Below are 14136 nucleotides of genomic sequence, written 5' to 3'. Positions count from 1 at the left end.
GAGGAAGTGGAAGTTGGGCCAAAGCTGCTGGATAAGTTACAAATCCCAAACCAGGACCTTCAATGGAAAGGCAAAAATTTAACATAACGTGACATTGCTTAAATGACAAACATTTATATTATTTGTATATGTGAAATCTGAGAGAATGTTCACGGAAAAGCCCAGGCAACCCAAATGACGTTGGTATCCATGGGGATGAATTTCAAGATGTTGTTGTTGCGACGTCACCAACGACCCCAACGTCAGTTGCTCTTCCAGCATGTTAATGAACGTCCTCATGCAGCAAGAATGACACAAGTTTTCACGGTTCATGGATGGTGTGATGACTATGAACCAGATTCGGACCTCATTACACATTTGTTGGATGAACTGGCGAGAGGGGCTTAACGATGTCAGCCACCACCAGCCAACTTGCTTGATTTGACCACATATCCGTGCTAGTGTCAGGTCCGATGGAGGCCACACACAACACTGGCTCTGTTGACAGGGGTGCAACCTTTTAGGAACTACTGCACTAAGCCTGAGTGGCAACATCACATGTTTTCTGTCCGGGAATTATTGCATAATCACCATGCCATTTAGAAACTATTAACATTGATAAATTGCTATCTATGTTATTTTTCTTCCTCAAATCGGTAATGCGTATTTCAAAGTATATACGTATAAATGAATAATGTATATAACATACATGCCTTCTGGAAGATGATATTTATCTTGTATCATAGATCTGCAGTAAATACTTACTGAACTTGCTTGGACTATTTCTATGAGCCTTGAGGTGACTTGTTTTAAAATAGATCTATAAACATGCAATGTCTGTAGGAGGAACAACGTACGTGTCAAGAACAACTTCTCCTATTATTCAGTGGTTGTCAAATTCAGAGAAAATGCTAAATTATCTGTACTTGAACAGTGCAGATCAGGTACCTACCATTTGCCACAACAGTCTCAATGGGAACATCCGCTTTCTGTGACATGAACCCGAGGGTAGCAAACGTCACGAGGCCAGAGAAGATACTGGTTCCTTCGGAGACTATTGTCAGTATGAGGGAATTTCTGTGAATGTACACATGTACATATTTTCGAGATAACCGTAAAAATCCCTATTATTAGTTTTCTGGAAAATGTCCAGGTTTCATCAATAAAGCAACGCAGAACAACTCTCTGTGATTGTATTACGGGCATTGGAGGGTTTGCCTCTCTACTACAATAACACCTTAAACAGAATATCCAATGATTCTAGCTTTGTTCTTTTCAAAGCACTTCCGGTCTGATGATGTCTTTTCCAAGCAAGAAACCGTTATGACTTAGGTTTAAATCATGATCACATTTTCTTAATATTGGACTGCTTTTATTGTCGAACAAATATTACGTTTGGAGACAAAAAATAGTCATGGTTTCTATTAAAGATAATCACATACTTTGGGCATTACGTGACTGGTTAAGTTGGTGCTGCTTAAACAATTGCACGGATGTGCTGATTACTCACTTCAGACATGATTCATGGAAGCTGTTGTAGCTCGCAGCAGTGCCAATCATCCCAAAGCCAACTCCAAGTGAATAGAACACTTGCAAACATGCTTCAAGCCACACCTGTAGGCATGAAATTCATAGTCCGGTCTACACGTATGATTTAGTTCAGTTGAATAGTAATCAACAGTCAGTATGTCTTCCTCAGAATCACAGACAAGTAGCAATATGACAGGGAATATGTTACCATCTTTTCTCTGCGTTTTTTGTATTTCTAAAATAATGCCAATTTTACTCCTCTGTGTTGGGAAATATAGGCTTCCAAAGACGGCACATTACATTGCTGGTAATGACTGACTCCAAATGCTAGTGTCTGGGGATTTGTAAGATACCTTATATTTACAATTCCATCTGAATGATACTGTTGTTATGACCAAGTGATGTTAGTAAGGTTACTTGGTGTACATCCTACCCAACTGGTTGCCCACCTGTATATCGAGAAGTTTGTTGAAGTCCGGGATGACGTAGTGGTACAGACCATTTAGAGCACCTGGCTCTTGCATTACTGTGATGAAGATGGAGACGAGGAGGACGTACGGCAGGAGTGCGGTCACATACACAGCCTGTAGTCAGGAACAAATCCTCACATGTTTGTCCCTGTCTAATATTAGGGATGTTTTCTTACTTCGGTTGTCCTATTTCTTGTTTTATTCATACACTATGAATTTAACGCCACAAAACCATCACTTTACCGAGTATCTACTGATCAGTACAAGGTCTCCATGAAAGTTGGAGATGGTATTTCCTCAACTCCATTTTGTTGTGACTATGTTTTCGTGTTCAAGCTTTCGTGTTCGTGTTTATTTCGTAGTCATGTACGTTATGATAACGGAATGAAAGTTGAATCATAGATTAAGATTAATAGTCACAACAGCAAATATTTTAGATTTAATTACTGATTTTATATTTATATCAAGTTGTTTTACTGTCCTTTGATGATTTTAGAAATTACCTTTAATTGTTAATATATTTATAACTCGATTTAGTCACGATATGGCTGAAATATTGCCGATGTGACTTAAAATCTTAACTCACTCACTCACTCTACCAGAAGGTATCAAACTTGGACTTGCAAAGATGTCAGTGGAACAGGTGTGGGGGAAACTGGGTTTTTCACCCTACACATATTCATTTGCAACACACGATGCATCGCAAACAGATTTGTCTCATATTACAATTCAGGATATGTTTTTCATTAGAATTACCTTACCAGAAGACTTGATTCCACGAATTAAACATATAAAGATTATTACATAGGATGCACACAGGCATCCAACTATGTGCCACTGTACAGCTCCCACGTCCTCCAATCCAGATGAGACATTCAGCACATTGTACCTGAAAATCACATATTGGCTATGTTAGTTTGACATAGAGCAGCGTATGGGCGATGTATGTAATATTATGTGTTCTGACGCGCATATCGGATGCAACATTCGGCTGGTCAAGCATGTCTAAATTGAACGAGTATACATCTGAAATATCTCAATTACAATTATTACTAAAGGCAGTCTTGTTATATATACACCTGTGAGCGAAACGCATAAAAGGTCATTCTTGTTATGGTATCCCGTAGGTCAGATTCATGCCTTTGAAAAAGGACAGTCATTTTAAGTATCAATCAATCAATCTTTATTTCAGTACTTTAAAAGGGCACAGGCCTGTAGTACATTTAGAGTTTACATGAGTAGATAGAAGTCATTTATAAATTCTTTTCTGCAACAATACTTTTTCTTAATCTCATAGCGAAATAGATGTACATTGCCAGATTCTGTAATATTGATGTGGTAGTATCTGTTAATAGTGAAATTAATGTTCTTACACTTGGATGCTTATAATAGTATGGCTTTAGGTATTTTGTTCGTAGAGTCGTATAAACAGGACAGATTAGAAGAAAATGTAGTTCATCCTCAACAGTACTCATATCACATAACTGACATATTTTGTTTTCTCTTTGTATACCTGCATACCTGCCAGTTTCAATAAATAATTCATGGGAAGAGCAACGAAACCGAGAGAGAGCTATACGGAACTTCTTTACGCCGAGTTTTGCTAAATAGTCTTCAAAACGTATGTCCGATTTCCATTGATTATAGTATAAACATTTTGTGGATAGAAGTAGTGATTCCGACCAAGACTGGAAATAGATATCTTTCATTCTTTGTGTAAATGATATGATAAAATTGGTATGCAACTGAACATTGTGATCACACCACACATAACCATAACCAATTTTGTACAACAACTCCCTAATATCTTTCACCCAATTTCTTTTCCCATTTTCGTCATACAATTTCATCATATCATAACATTTTTTCGGAAACCTATGGCATGGCATATGCAGTAATCTTACCCAATACTTTATGGCTTTAATGGAAGAGTATATAAACAAGGGGAATCTACCTAATTCTCCGTAAACCATCCTATTACATGTGTTCGGTTTTACACCAAGAAACTTTTTGCATGCATATAAATGAACTCTTTCAGTACTGTCATATTGTTGTAATCCCCATATTTCAGAGCCATATAGAAGTATTGGACTTATCTTCATATCGAATATTTTAAAGAATGTGTTAAAGGACATTTCACCCAACGATCTCATATTTTTACAAACATCGATTAGGATTTTCAAGGCTTGTGCTGACGCTTGTTTTGTGTGTTTGGACCAGGAAAGGCTATTACAAAAATATACACCAAGATACTTATAAACACTGGTAGTTTTGAGTAGTTGCCCTTTATAATACCATTTTTCTAATTTAGAGAGCTTTCCACCTTTCTTAAAGACGATAATTTTGGTTTTGTCTCTGTTTACACACAATTTATATTGGTCAGAAAATTTGTCTAATTCATCTATTTGTTTCTGTAAACCGCTAACAGTACTAGAGAATAGTACAATATCATCGGCAAAGAGTAGCAGAAATAGTTGTATTGTATCTGGGTGTAGTTGAATCCCATTCGTACATGTGTCACATATTTGTATTGCTAATTCATTAATGAAAACGTAAAAGGAAAGGGATTAAAATACAGCCTTGTCTAACACCTAGTTCACTAATGAAAGGTTCAGATAATTCATGCTGATTCCTTACACACACTTTAACATTTTCGTATATACTCTTCAACATTTTATTCATTTTACTACTAAGACCGTGCGATTGTAGAAGTCTCCATAGTTTATCCCGCTGCACAGAATCGAAAGCCTTTGCAAAATCAACGAATAGTGCGTAGAACTGTCCACCTTTTGAGCTGAGGTATCTTTGTATTAGGCTATACAGTATAAAGATATTATCTGTTGTTGTATATCCCTCCCTAAAGCCCGCTTGACCCTCGTATATCTGATCCATGACGTCAGTCCATTTAACTAATCTTTTGTTGATAATGTAAGTAAATAACATGCCAAATATACTAAGTACAGTTATTCCACGGTAGTTATTGGTATATTTAGGGTCACCCTGTTTATAGACTGGGAGAAGAATGCCAACTGACCAAGATTCAGGAAAGTTCCCAGTGTCGAGGATAATATTGAAAATAAGCTCAAGATATGGAAGTAAAAGATCAGATGAATGTTTGAAAAATTCCGGGAGGATGTTGTCTAATCCTGGTGCCTTATTACACTTTAGATGTTGTATACTGTTAAGTATTTCATCTCTACTTATTGGGGCATCCAATATGTCGGAGGCTACACCTGAAAAATGAGTAGACTCAGTATCGTTCACATAGTCTTGTCGATTTGGATCTGGGTTGTTATCAGAGGTAGAGAATAATGACTGAAAGTAATTGAACCATTCGTCGATTTCAATGTTATTATTTTGGCTTTTCTTAGGATTTAGTGTTTTAAGTTCATACCAGAATTTTTTCGCATCATTTATATTATTTTCTAGGTTTTTTCTTTTCTGTTCCATAAATGCCTTTCTCTTTTCCTTGCAGGTTGTATTATATCTGTTTCTAGCTTTGTGATATCTCTCCAGGGATTGCAGGTTTTATCTTTTCGGAAGGAGTTAAGAAATTTACACCGTTCTTTTTTTAAATGATTACATTCTTCATCATACCAGATATTCGTATTATGTTTTTCTGAAAAGGGGCGTATCCGTCTTTTCATATCAAAAGCAGCTAGACACAATGCTTCTACGACATAATCTACACATTGACTTATATCAGTGAATGCTACATCAACAGATTTATCAAATAAGTCTTGTATATCATCCGATAGTAGATTATTTCTGAATTGCGACAACATCTTGCTATTCCAAACAAATTTGTATGCTTCATGATCAGATTTATATTTACCACTCATAGTCTTTGGCTGTACTGGTGGGTGATGCGCACGTAAATCTAAGGTTAACGGGAGGTGAGAGGACTCTGCTTTAGTAGGTATAGCAAAATCTAGCACTTTGTCAAATAAATGTGCAGAAGCTAAGACATAGTCTATTTTAAGTATCATTGAGGTAAATGTGGAGATGGCATCGACCAAATAATCTCCCTCGGTGAGATGTGTAAACCACATATATTTAGCCCAACGAGGTAGGAGTGTGTGATTTTAATAATAATTTCGTAATAAGTAAAGGTATACTATGAACCTGCCAGTAGGACAGTAAAAACAGCTAGAAGACGCAGATATAAATGTAAAACTAGTAATTAAATCTAAAACATTGTAACTATAGATGGCAAAACAATCTAAAAACAGGCTGTAGATTGCCAACAACTAAAGTATATCACCATACTTGGGACCATGGGGACTTACAGTACATTTGTTTCCTGCATGGATCCTAGCTGGATTTAACCACCCCTTCAGATGTCAGCAATTGTAGACGAATCTGGCCATAAATTGTAGTAACGCATATACTACGATTAAAAACTGGCAGATGGACTTGCATAGCCTCTCAGGGGGATATTAGCTTTATGGCACTTCAACCTTCAACCTCTGGTCTGACTACCCAAGCAGGTGTTCATTGCATGTAATATATTGATACCTACTTGGGTGTCCCAATTCTTCTGCATAAGATCACGGTTGTTATATCTAATCACAGCTTATATAATCAGAGTTTGTTGGACAGAGCAAGCATGCAGTAACCAGAAAGAAATACCACAATATGCAAAGACTTACGCTAGAGCAACGATCGGTATGGCCACTATAGGGATTTTGCAACGCCAGCTGACAAGAACCTTCAACTGCAATTTGATAAACTGCTACCAGCAAACAGGCCAGACCCAGTACCGCCCAAGATCGGGAAGACCAGGAATGACGACACTGGTCGAAGACCGCTACATCCAGCAGATCCACCTCCGGAACAGATTCGTGACGGCGACAGCACCATCAGCAGACGAACAGTCCTAGACAACTTCCGTTCAATGACCTTGACCCGTCTACACTGTCAACACATACTGCAATTGACATGAACTGTTCGTCGGTTGCAGCGACAAGACTGGCAGAGTGGTCATTACAGATGAAAGTAGGTTCACTTTCTTCAGAAACGAAGTCAGAGTTCGAGTTTTTCAACGTAGAGGAGAGCGACTGGCACCAAACTGCGTTCAATAAGTCCATCCTTACAATGGAGGAGGTGTGATGGTATGGGCGACACTTGTGGCCAGAGACCAACAGGACCAGGGCCCCGTTTCACAAAGCTCTCGTAAGCTTAAGATCTTGTAACTTTTGTCGTAGCATTCGTACCTCCTATGTTACAGTATAGGAGGTACGGATGCTACCGGAAGGAACTTGAACAGACTTATTGAAAAGGATTCCTGCTGTCGTCATTCATCGACTTACGACGTCAATGAGGAGATGTGTGTTGGCGTGTATGGATGCCCACGGTGGTCATGTTCGATATGGATGTCGTGTCCCCTGACTTCTGTCTCATTATTTGACTCTTTAAGCTTTTGAATGGATTCTGATTTGTGTGCTTTGATCCCTTGACTCTATCTTAATGAATTGTGGCAAGTGCAATACTAGCATTACAATGCATTTTCAGTTGCATTATTGGAAAACGATTTCTGTTTGTAAAATAAATATAATAGATCTCACATACGTTTTTGTTTCTATTTGTGGGTCAAGTGAAGTCGGTGATACCTTCCTTTTGTTGGTAGTGTATATCTCACCGAAAAAATTCCTCAGCAGGTGTGCGAGCCAAAGTTCCATTTTCCCCATGCTCCGATAAGGTGATAGTTTCTGATGTATTCCCTGCCATATTTGTCCCGTTACTATTGTAGGTTGTATTCTCGTCTTCCACACACAGGTCGGTGTTCCAGGTGTTGCCACAAGTTGTCCAGGGCAAGACGCTGGAGCAGGACTTCACCATGTAGTAGATGGACCAGGCCAGGAAGAGGGTGTAGTAGGGCATGTACAAACAGTTCATCAATAGAGAGCCAACACCAACCCCTAAATATAAAACAAAACCTGACAACCTAATGTCATTACTCTAATGGCTGCTTCTCACAACCAGAATACGTTGCTACTGACTAAATGTAACCTAGATCCATTCGGATAAATAGGATTACCTTTGTCTTTTTGGTAATTTAGTTCCTATTCAATCCTGTTTTCAGATAATAAACCTTACCTAACTGTTGGACATGCTAAGATAGGTAGCGTACTGTTTCATAGATGGTTCAACAACCCCTTGCAATAGTGTTCATTCTGTAACAACGTTTCATGCCCTTTGCTACCTTTCAAAGAGTATATAGTGATATGTCTACACATTGTAGCACTCATGAAGGTGACAACATAGAAATAATCAGTAGTTATAGAACCATCACTTCGTCACTTAGATACTGATCCTGTATAGTCAATGATTATATAATTAGACACTGACCTTTAAGCATGGGACAGAAGCTCCAAACTTGCTTTGCGCCTTTCCCAGAAAACTGACAGATGGTCGCCTCTACGAAGAACGATGGGAACCCAGTGATACAAAGGAGCAGGATGAAGGGGATGAGGAAAGCTCCTGGAAAAAATATGTAGTTCCAGTTTTAGGTAATCGCATAAGCTTCAAATTATTATATTTATTTCTGAATGTTTGTCAGCGAAGTAGGTAAAGTGTTGATGGGCTTGTGTTGTTTGTCTTCGTATAACACGCATGTATGAATGATGTAACATTGTTTTGTGAACACGTAATCTTTATTTAGCCTAGAATGGATCAGGATATCGTAAGAAGCGTCTTACAGGTGAGCTAACTAAATAAAGTCGAGAAGATGCGAAAACATGGACCACAAGAGAATATGAGATTTTCTATTAATGTGGCCAATTCTGCCCTTGCCAGCTGTTATCAAAACACTGGATTGTCTTCAGAGAAAGAACCTTGGGAGAGTTTTTTTTGTAGGCCTGAACTCAAAGTCTACTCTCACTAAAGATCTGGGATAGAGATGAAGGTGCAGTGATTTAAAGGTGCAGTGTGTTTACGTTCCCAACTCATCCAATATATTGGATTCTTCTTTAGCATAGAATTACAAAATCCCTTTTTATGATAAGCAAGTTATGTTTTGCCATGTTGATTCACATGGAATAGATGCAACTCCTTGTGACTTGATAGAACCATCTGTATGGGTAAATCAACTGACGTTATCCTTCCAGATCATTGTTGTGCTGACGTCAGTCTCGCCAAGACGCTTGTTCAGTTCTTTCATGATGAGATAGCAAACATCAGCGGATCCCTTCGAAACACATCCGTTGAGACACGGTCTACACCTGCATGCAGCTCAACTATCGACAGTTTCCTTCAATTTAATGAAGATGACACCTTCAAATTTATCCAGAGCTCAAAACCGACTTCATGTTCTATAGATCCAGTACCCACCAAACTACCTCTAGAAGTGATTGGCAGTCTGCTGCGAGATATCACGATCGTCACCAATTTGAGTCTTGAACCTGGTATTGTGCCTAAAACATTCCAAACTGTCTTTGTCAAACCCCACATCAAGAAAACATCTCGATCCCCAAACTCTGCAAAAGTACCGGCGGGTCTCCAACCTGCTTTTCCTGTCCCAAATCTGATCAAAACAGGGCCCAATCTCAATGCACACAGCCACTTTGGCAAGTTAAACTCGGCTTATAGAGCAGCACACAGTACTGAAGCTGCCTTGAAAAAGATCTAGGGGTCATCGTGTATAATGGTGACTTTGCAATGCTGGTACTTCTCGATCTGTCCTCGGCATTCGACACCATTTACCATGACATCTTAACCCCACGCCTACTAAGTGACTGTGGTTTTGATGGTGTGGTCCTGAAATGGTTAGCTTCTACCTCGCCGATCGTTTCAAATATGTTACAATCAATGGTTCCAACTCAGACTCAAAAGGTCTAAACTGCGTGTTCCCAAGGTTCTGTACTTGGCCTCGTTTTGTTTATCATGTACACAAGACCAATCAGTAATGTCATCTCATCAGTGTCCACTATCACTTCTACGCGGACGACACCCAGTTGTCTGACACATGTGGTGTGGATGCTACATCTCAGGAACACTGCACCAGAACAATGGAAACCTGCATAACAATGTGCAATCCTGGATGATGGTGAAGGCCGAGAAAACAGAGACTATGATGATTAGTCCTCCAGTTCGCCTTTGGAAGTTTGAATATAACCACATAACAGTTGATGGATCTGATATTCCCTTCTAATCATGTCTGAAACACCTGGGAGTTTATCTCGACATCTCACTCTCCATGGAATAACAAGTGACAGCCTTAGTCAGAAATTGCTACTTCTACATTGACAAACGTCGGCAGCATCCGCATCTACAGAGCAGATACATTGCCTACAGAGGATCCAGAATACAGCTGCTAGGATTGTAACTAGATCACCAAAGCATTGCCACATCAAACTGATTCTTAAGTCCCTGCACTGGCTTCCAGTCCAGAAGAGAATCCTGTTCAAGGTCTTGACACTCACCTATCAATGTGTCAACGGAACAACCCCAAGCTATTTGTGCGAATTGGGCAGCGGGTATCATCATGCCAGAAGACTCAGATCATGTCACCCAATTCAAACGTCAGCTCAAAACATTGTTATTCAACTAGCACTTTGTTTCCACCGGTGCTTCTCTGACATGTGCTTTCTACTCTTCCTGTGGCGCTCTGAGCATACATGTATATGGAATTAAGTGCCATATAAGCAACCTTATTATTATTATATCTTACAGATTAAGATAAAAGTGCAACTGAGAGGGTGCGGGTGATCCTGGCAAATCAGGCTGGTAAGGCTCATCATCAGCTCACGACCCTTGCCCCCTGTACACGCTGCCCATACAGCGAATGGGACTTCTCCCAGGAAACTCTGCCTAGTCGAACCCACAAGAAACTTTCTGCAGAATATGAAGGCTCCCCAACACTGCAGCCTTCTGCATTACACAGAGTGTCAGAAGGGCTGTGCTCCCGGTGGAAAAGCCGGGCACTCTCCTGATCTGCGCCAAGAGATCAGGAGGTATCAAACCAAGGACACCGAGAACAATGGTGAGCCTGAAGACAGTGTACTTGGGATGCAAGCGAGACATTTCAAAGGCGAGGTCCGCATATTTATCATGCTTTTCCTGAATCTTGCCAATCACATTGCTGTCAAAGGGACAAAAACTTCAATGATATAAATAAATTCATTGGCTTTATAAAAAAGGGTTTGTAAAAAAGGATCAGGTTTGTTGGCTGGAATTCTTCTGAGGCTGTATATGGGCCTATTCCAAAGGAGTTTAAAAGCATCATTTCCATGACGCCCTGTACATGTTCAGGGTCGTACCATGGATGGACCTCAGAGTAAACACAGGCAATGCGGAAACGGTAGTAGGAACAACGAGGTCTTTTAAGACATGCTGTTTGTGCCAAGGAAGGCATCCAATGACAAGGTGTTGGAATGTCTCCGTACATGCATTACACATTCGACATTTCATATTGATATTTTCTTTAAGAATCAAATTTTAGCGATTGCGAGTGGGAAGTGACTGGTCCTAGGCAGCTAAAAAAGTCCTCAGTTTCATATTTAAGACCAGACGACTTCATCCAGGCGAAGGAGTCGGTGGGATTACTGTTCTGTTCCACACACAGCATGTACTCACGATACAATGGTTTCTCAGAAAGCTTCTCCACAAATGACCGACTCTGGGCAGACTTGGTGAATAACTTCACCTGGTTTACTTCCATCGTTGTATCGTCCACCAGTACATTGCCATCAATAAAATCTAAAATTTCAGATTTTGTGCAACAACCTTAGCACACTTAACATAGCTGTGGAATTCCTTGGTTTGATCATGAGTCTTGACATGCATCACCAGAGGATCATCCGATAAATAATATGCAACACTATTATTATTACTATTATTATACATATCTGTTGGACACGGAATGGTTGAGTCATACACACTGAATGAAACTTCATAAATTATCTAAGTTAGTGCAGGGTGTACAGAGTAAAGAACATGTCTTTGTGTCGAGCAATATCTGACAGTTTTGTTACTTCTTATTTGTATCCTGGACATAAGGAGATGAATGACAGTGGCGAATGACGCACATACCATGTTGATGGTAGCATCAGTGTCCAATGTCAGACTAATTGGATGACCCGGATAAAAGACGATGATGGTTCTACATCCATACGTTCCACACCTTCAAGGTCCAGTGTATAAAGGGGAGATTAGTGTGCACTGATACAGAAGACGAGACAACATTTATTGAAATTGAGTCATTGGCCCGTACAGTACGCTCATTGATTTACCGGGAAAGACACCCAAACAAGGTAAACATTATCCCATAATGCACCATAAAGACTCAAATTCAAATGTATCTGATAAAGTAAGGAAGTGGAATGTATTGTAAATTACAATATCAAATTTATTCGAACTAACTGAAAAGGTGAAATAGTTGCACAATAGATATGTACCACACTAAAAAGACGTACTGGAACGGAGTAGAGGCATTGTTCTGGGTCATTTTGGAATCTGGTTTTGGGAATAATTGAAATTATTTATTTTCTGCCGTTGACCTTTATATACCTCATACCATTACGGTATTATTCCTTTCAGTTGAAGCTATGATTTTATCAAGTACAAACACTTAAATATTAACCGGGTTTGTTTGTCTCTTTGGGTTTGGGCTAATGTTTTCCCCATTTGTTGATGATGTCACCAGGCGATTCCCAGGTTGCAATGCAAAGGAGGCATACAGAGCTAATTCTAACGATTACAATAGATCTCCTGCCTTTTAGGCATGCAGCCCTATTTACAAATTATACTGAAACGCGCATGATAAGGATTACGATGACAATGTGGCAGGAACAAAGTAGTGTAACCGTAAATTCTCGGTATTGAACAACAATGAGTTATTAAAGGGAGTACAACTGACTTCGGCTCTCGCTCGGGACCCATCTACTGTGTGGCTGATGATGTTGTTTTAATACCGTGTACATGTGGTATTCAGAGAGGGGCAGGGGTGTGCTATATTAACACTTGTACCAGATTTAGACAGGACGATCTGTTAAAGGCTATGAGGAGCATATTCCCGAATCATCTGACCTTGTGTCGAACTTTCCAGCATATTTTGCTAAGGAATATAAGGATAGTTAACTATTGCTTTTCATACCACATTACATATCAAGTTACTAGAAGATCAGCACTGTGTGTGATGATCATTATACACTGTCAGGCCGAGATACATTCCCTATTGCCACAATGACTGCTCTTGTATTGTATTCCCCTTGAATGTGTACTGCCATCGTGATACATTTGTATTGATTAGTCAATATTAGGATACAATCGTTTCACACCTGGTTCTTTTACAGATTGATTCCCGGTTAAGTTTTTAGTTTAGTTCAAGGGGGGAATCAAAATGTAAAGTGACCCTTTGTTGGATAGCTATGTTACAATAGGTAATAAGTCCCGATGGTAGATCAAATTTGTACACAAGGTATTCTTTCCCAGAATGGGAGCTAAGGAGTTAATCCCTTGGTGTAAACAAGTGGGGCAGTTCATGAGAAATCACATGCCTTTCATTCAGTTATACCAATCATCAGAAATAGCTATCAATGATCTACTGTCACAAAACAATATATAGATATAACACCTCTACCTCCACCGTTTCTGTTGCAGATATAGGGAAACCTCAGAATATTTCCTAATGCAACACAGAAGCCAACCATTGTCAGCATGTAGTCCAGATGTTTGTTCCATGATTCTCTCTGCCGTGTGGGTTCACTTCTGTTTTCATCTTGACCAGAAACCTCCGTCATAGGAACTCCTGCACCACTGTCCTCCTGGCTTGGCAGCATGGTCAGTACCGGATGTTGTTTCAACCTGTAAGGCAGTTTGACATTCAACACAGAGACTTTACTATGAATAATAAAACACAACAATCACTGATCGACGTTTGAATCTGATTCAAAGGTGCGAAGGACAAATGTGTATATTGGCACTATCTTAACCCATGAGATGAATCGGTAATGTGTGAAAGAGGGACCCTGGAAACAAATGACTGCATCTTTCGGATAAGCCGTTTGGAAATACTGAAGATGAGAACTCACATCGTAGTTTTTTACAGACAGGTAGTCTTCTGCAGTAGTATACACAATGAGAGAACGTGAGCCATTCACAATTACCGCACAAAAAACGGACCAAATGATGCACCGCTTAATATTTAACCTTTTTT

At 39.5% G+C, this 14136-nt stretch overlaps 1 protein-coding gene across 1 annotated transcript; it reads right to left on the bottom strand.

Annotated features, from left to right (window-relative positions):
- Nucleotides 1–349: 349 nt before the first annotated feature.
- LOC124270751 (sodium- and chloride-dependent creatine transporter 1-like) lies at nt 350–13759 on the bottom strand. Its single transcript, XM_046705787.1, has 8 exons — nt 13561–13759; nt 8331–8462; nt 7621–7900; nt 2784–2868; nt 1959–2093; nt 1490–1593; nt 932–1056; nt 350–477 (listed from the first exon to the last, which is right to left on the bottom strand). Exons 1-8 carry the CDS (start codon nt 13757–13759, stop codon nt 350–352), a joined length of 1188 nt encoding a protein of 395 aa, XP_046561743.1.
- Between the last annotated feature and the right edge of the window lie 377 nt (nt 13760–14136).

The sequence above is a fragment of the Haliotis rubra genome, unplaced genomic scaffold (assembly GCF_003918875.1).
Source record: "Haliotis rubra isolate DU_JTF1 unplaced genomic scaffold, ASM391887v1 Scf1540, whole genome shotgun sequence".
NCBI classification, from domain to species: domain Eukaryota; kingdom Metazoa; phylum Mollusca; class Gastropoda; order Lepetellida; family Haliotidae; genus Haliotis; species Haliotis rubra.
This window is presented reverse-complemented; position numbering and strand designations above follow the sequence as displayed.

Coding starts and splice junctions, on each gene's coding strand:
- LOC124270751 (XM_046705787.1), bottom strand. CDS start 13,759: ATGCTGCCAAGCCAGGAGGACAGTGGTGCAGGAGTTCCTATGACGGAG. Junction 8,463..13,560: donor CTGCAACAGAAACGGTGGAG/GTAGAGGTGTTA, acceptor TATTTTTTCCAG/GAGCTTTCCTCATCCCCTTC. Junction 1,594..1,958: donor ACAAACTTCTCGATATACAG/GTGGGCAACCAG, acceptor TCATGCCTACAG/GTGTGGCTTGAAGCATGTTT.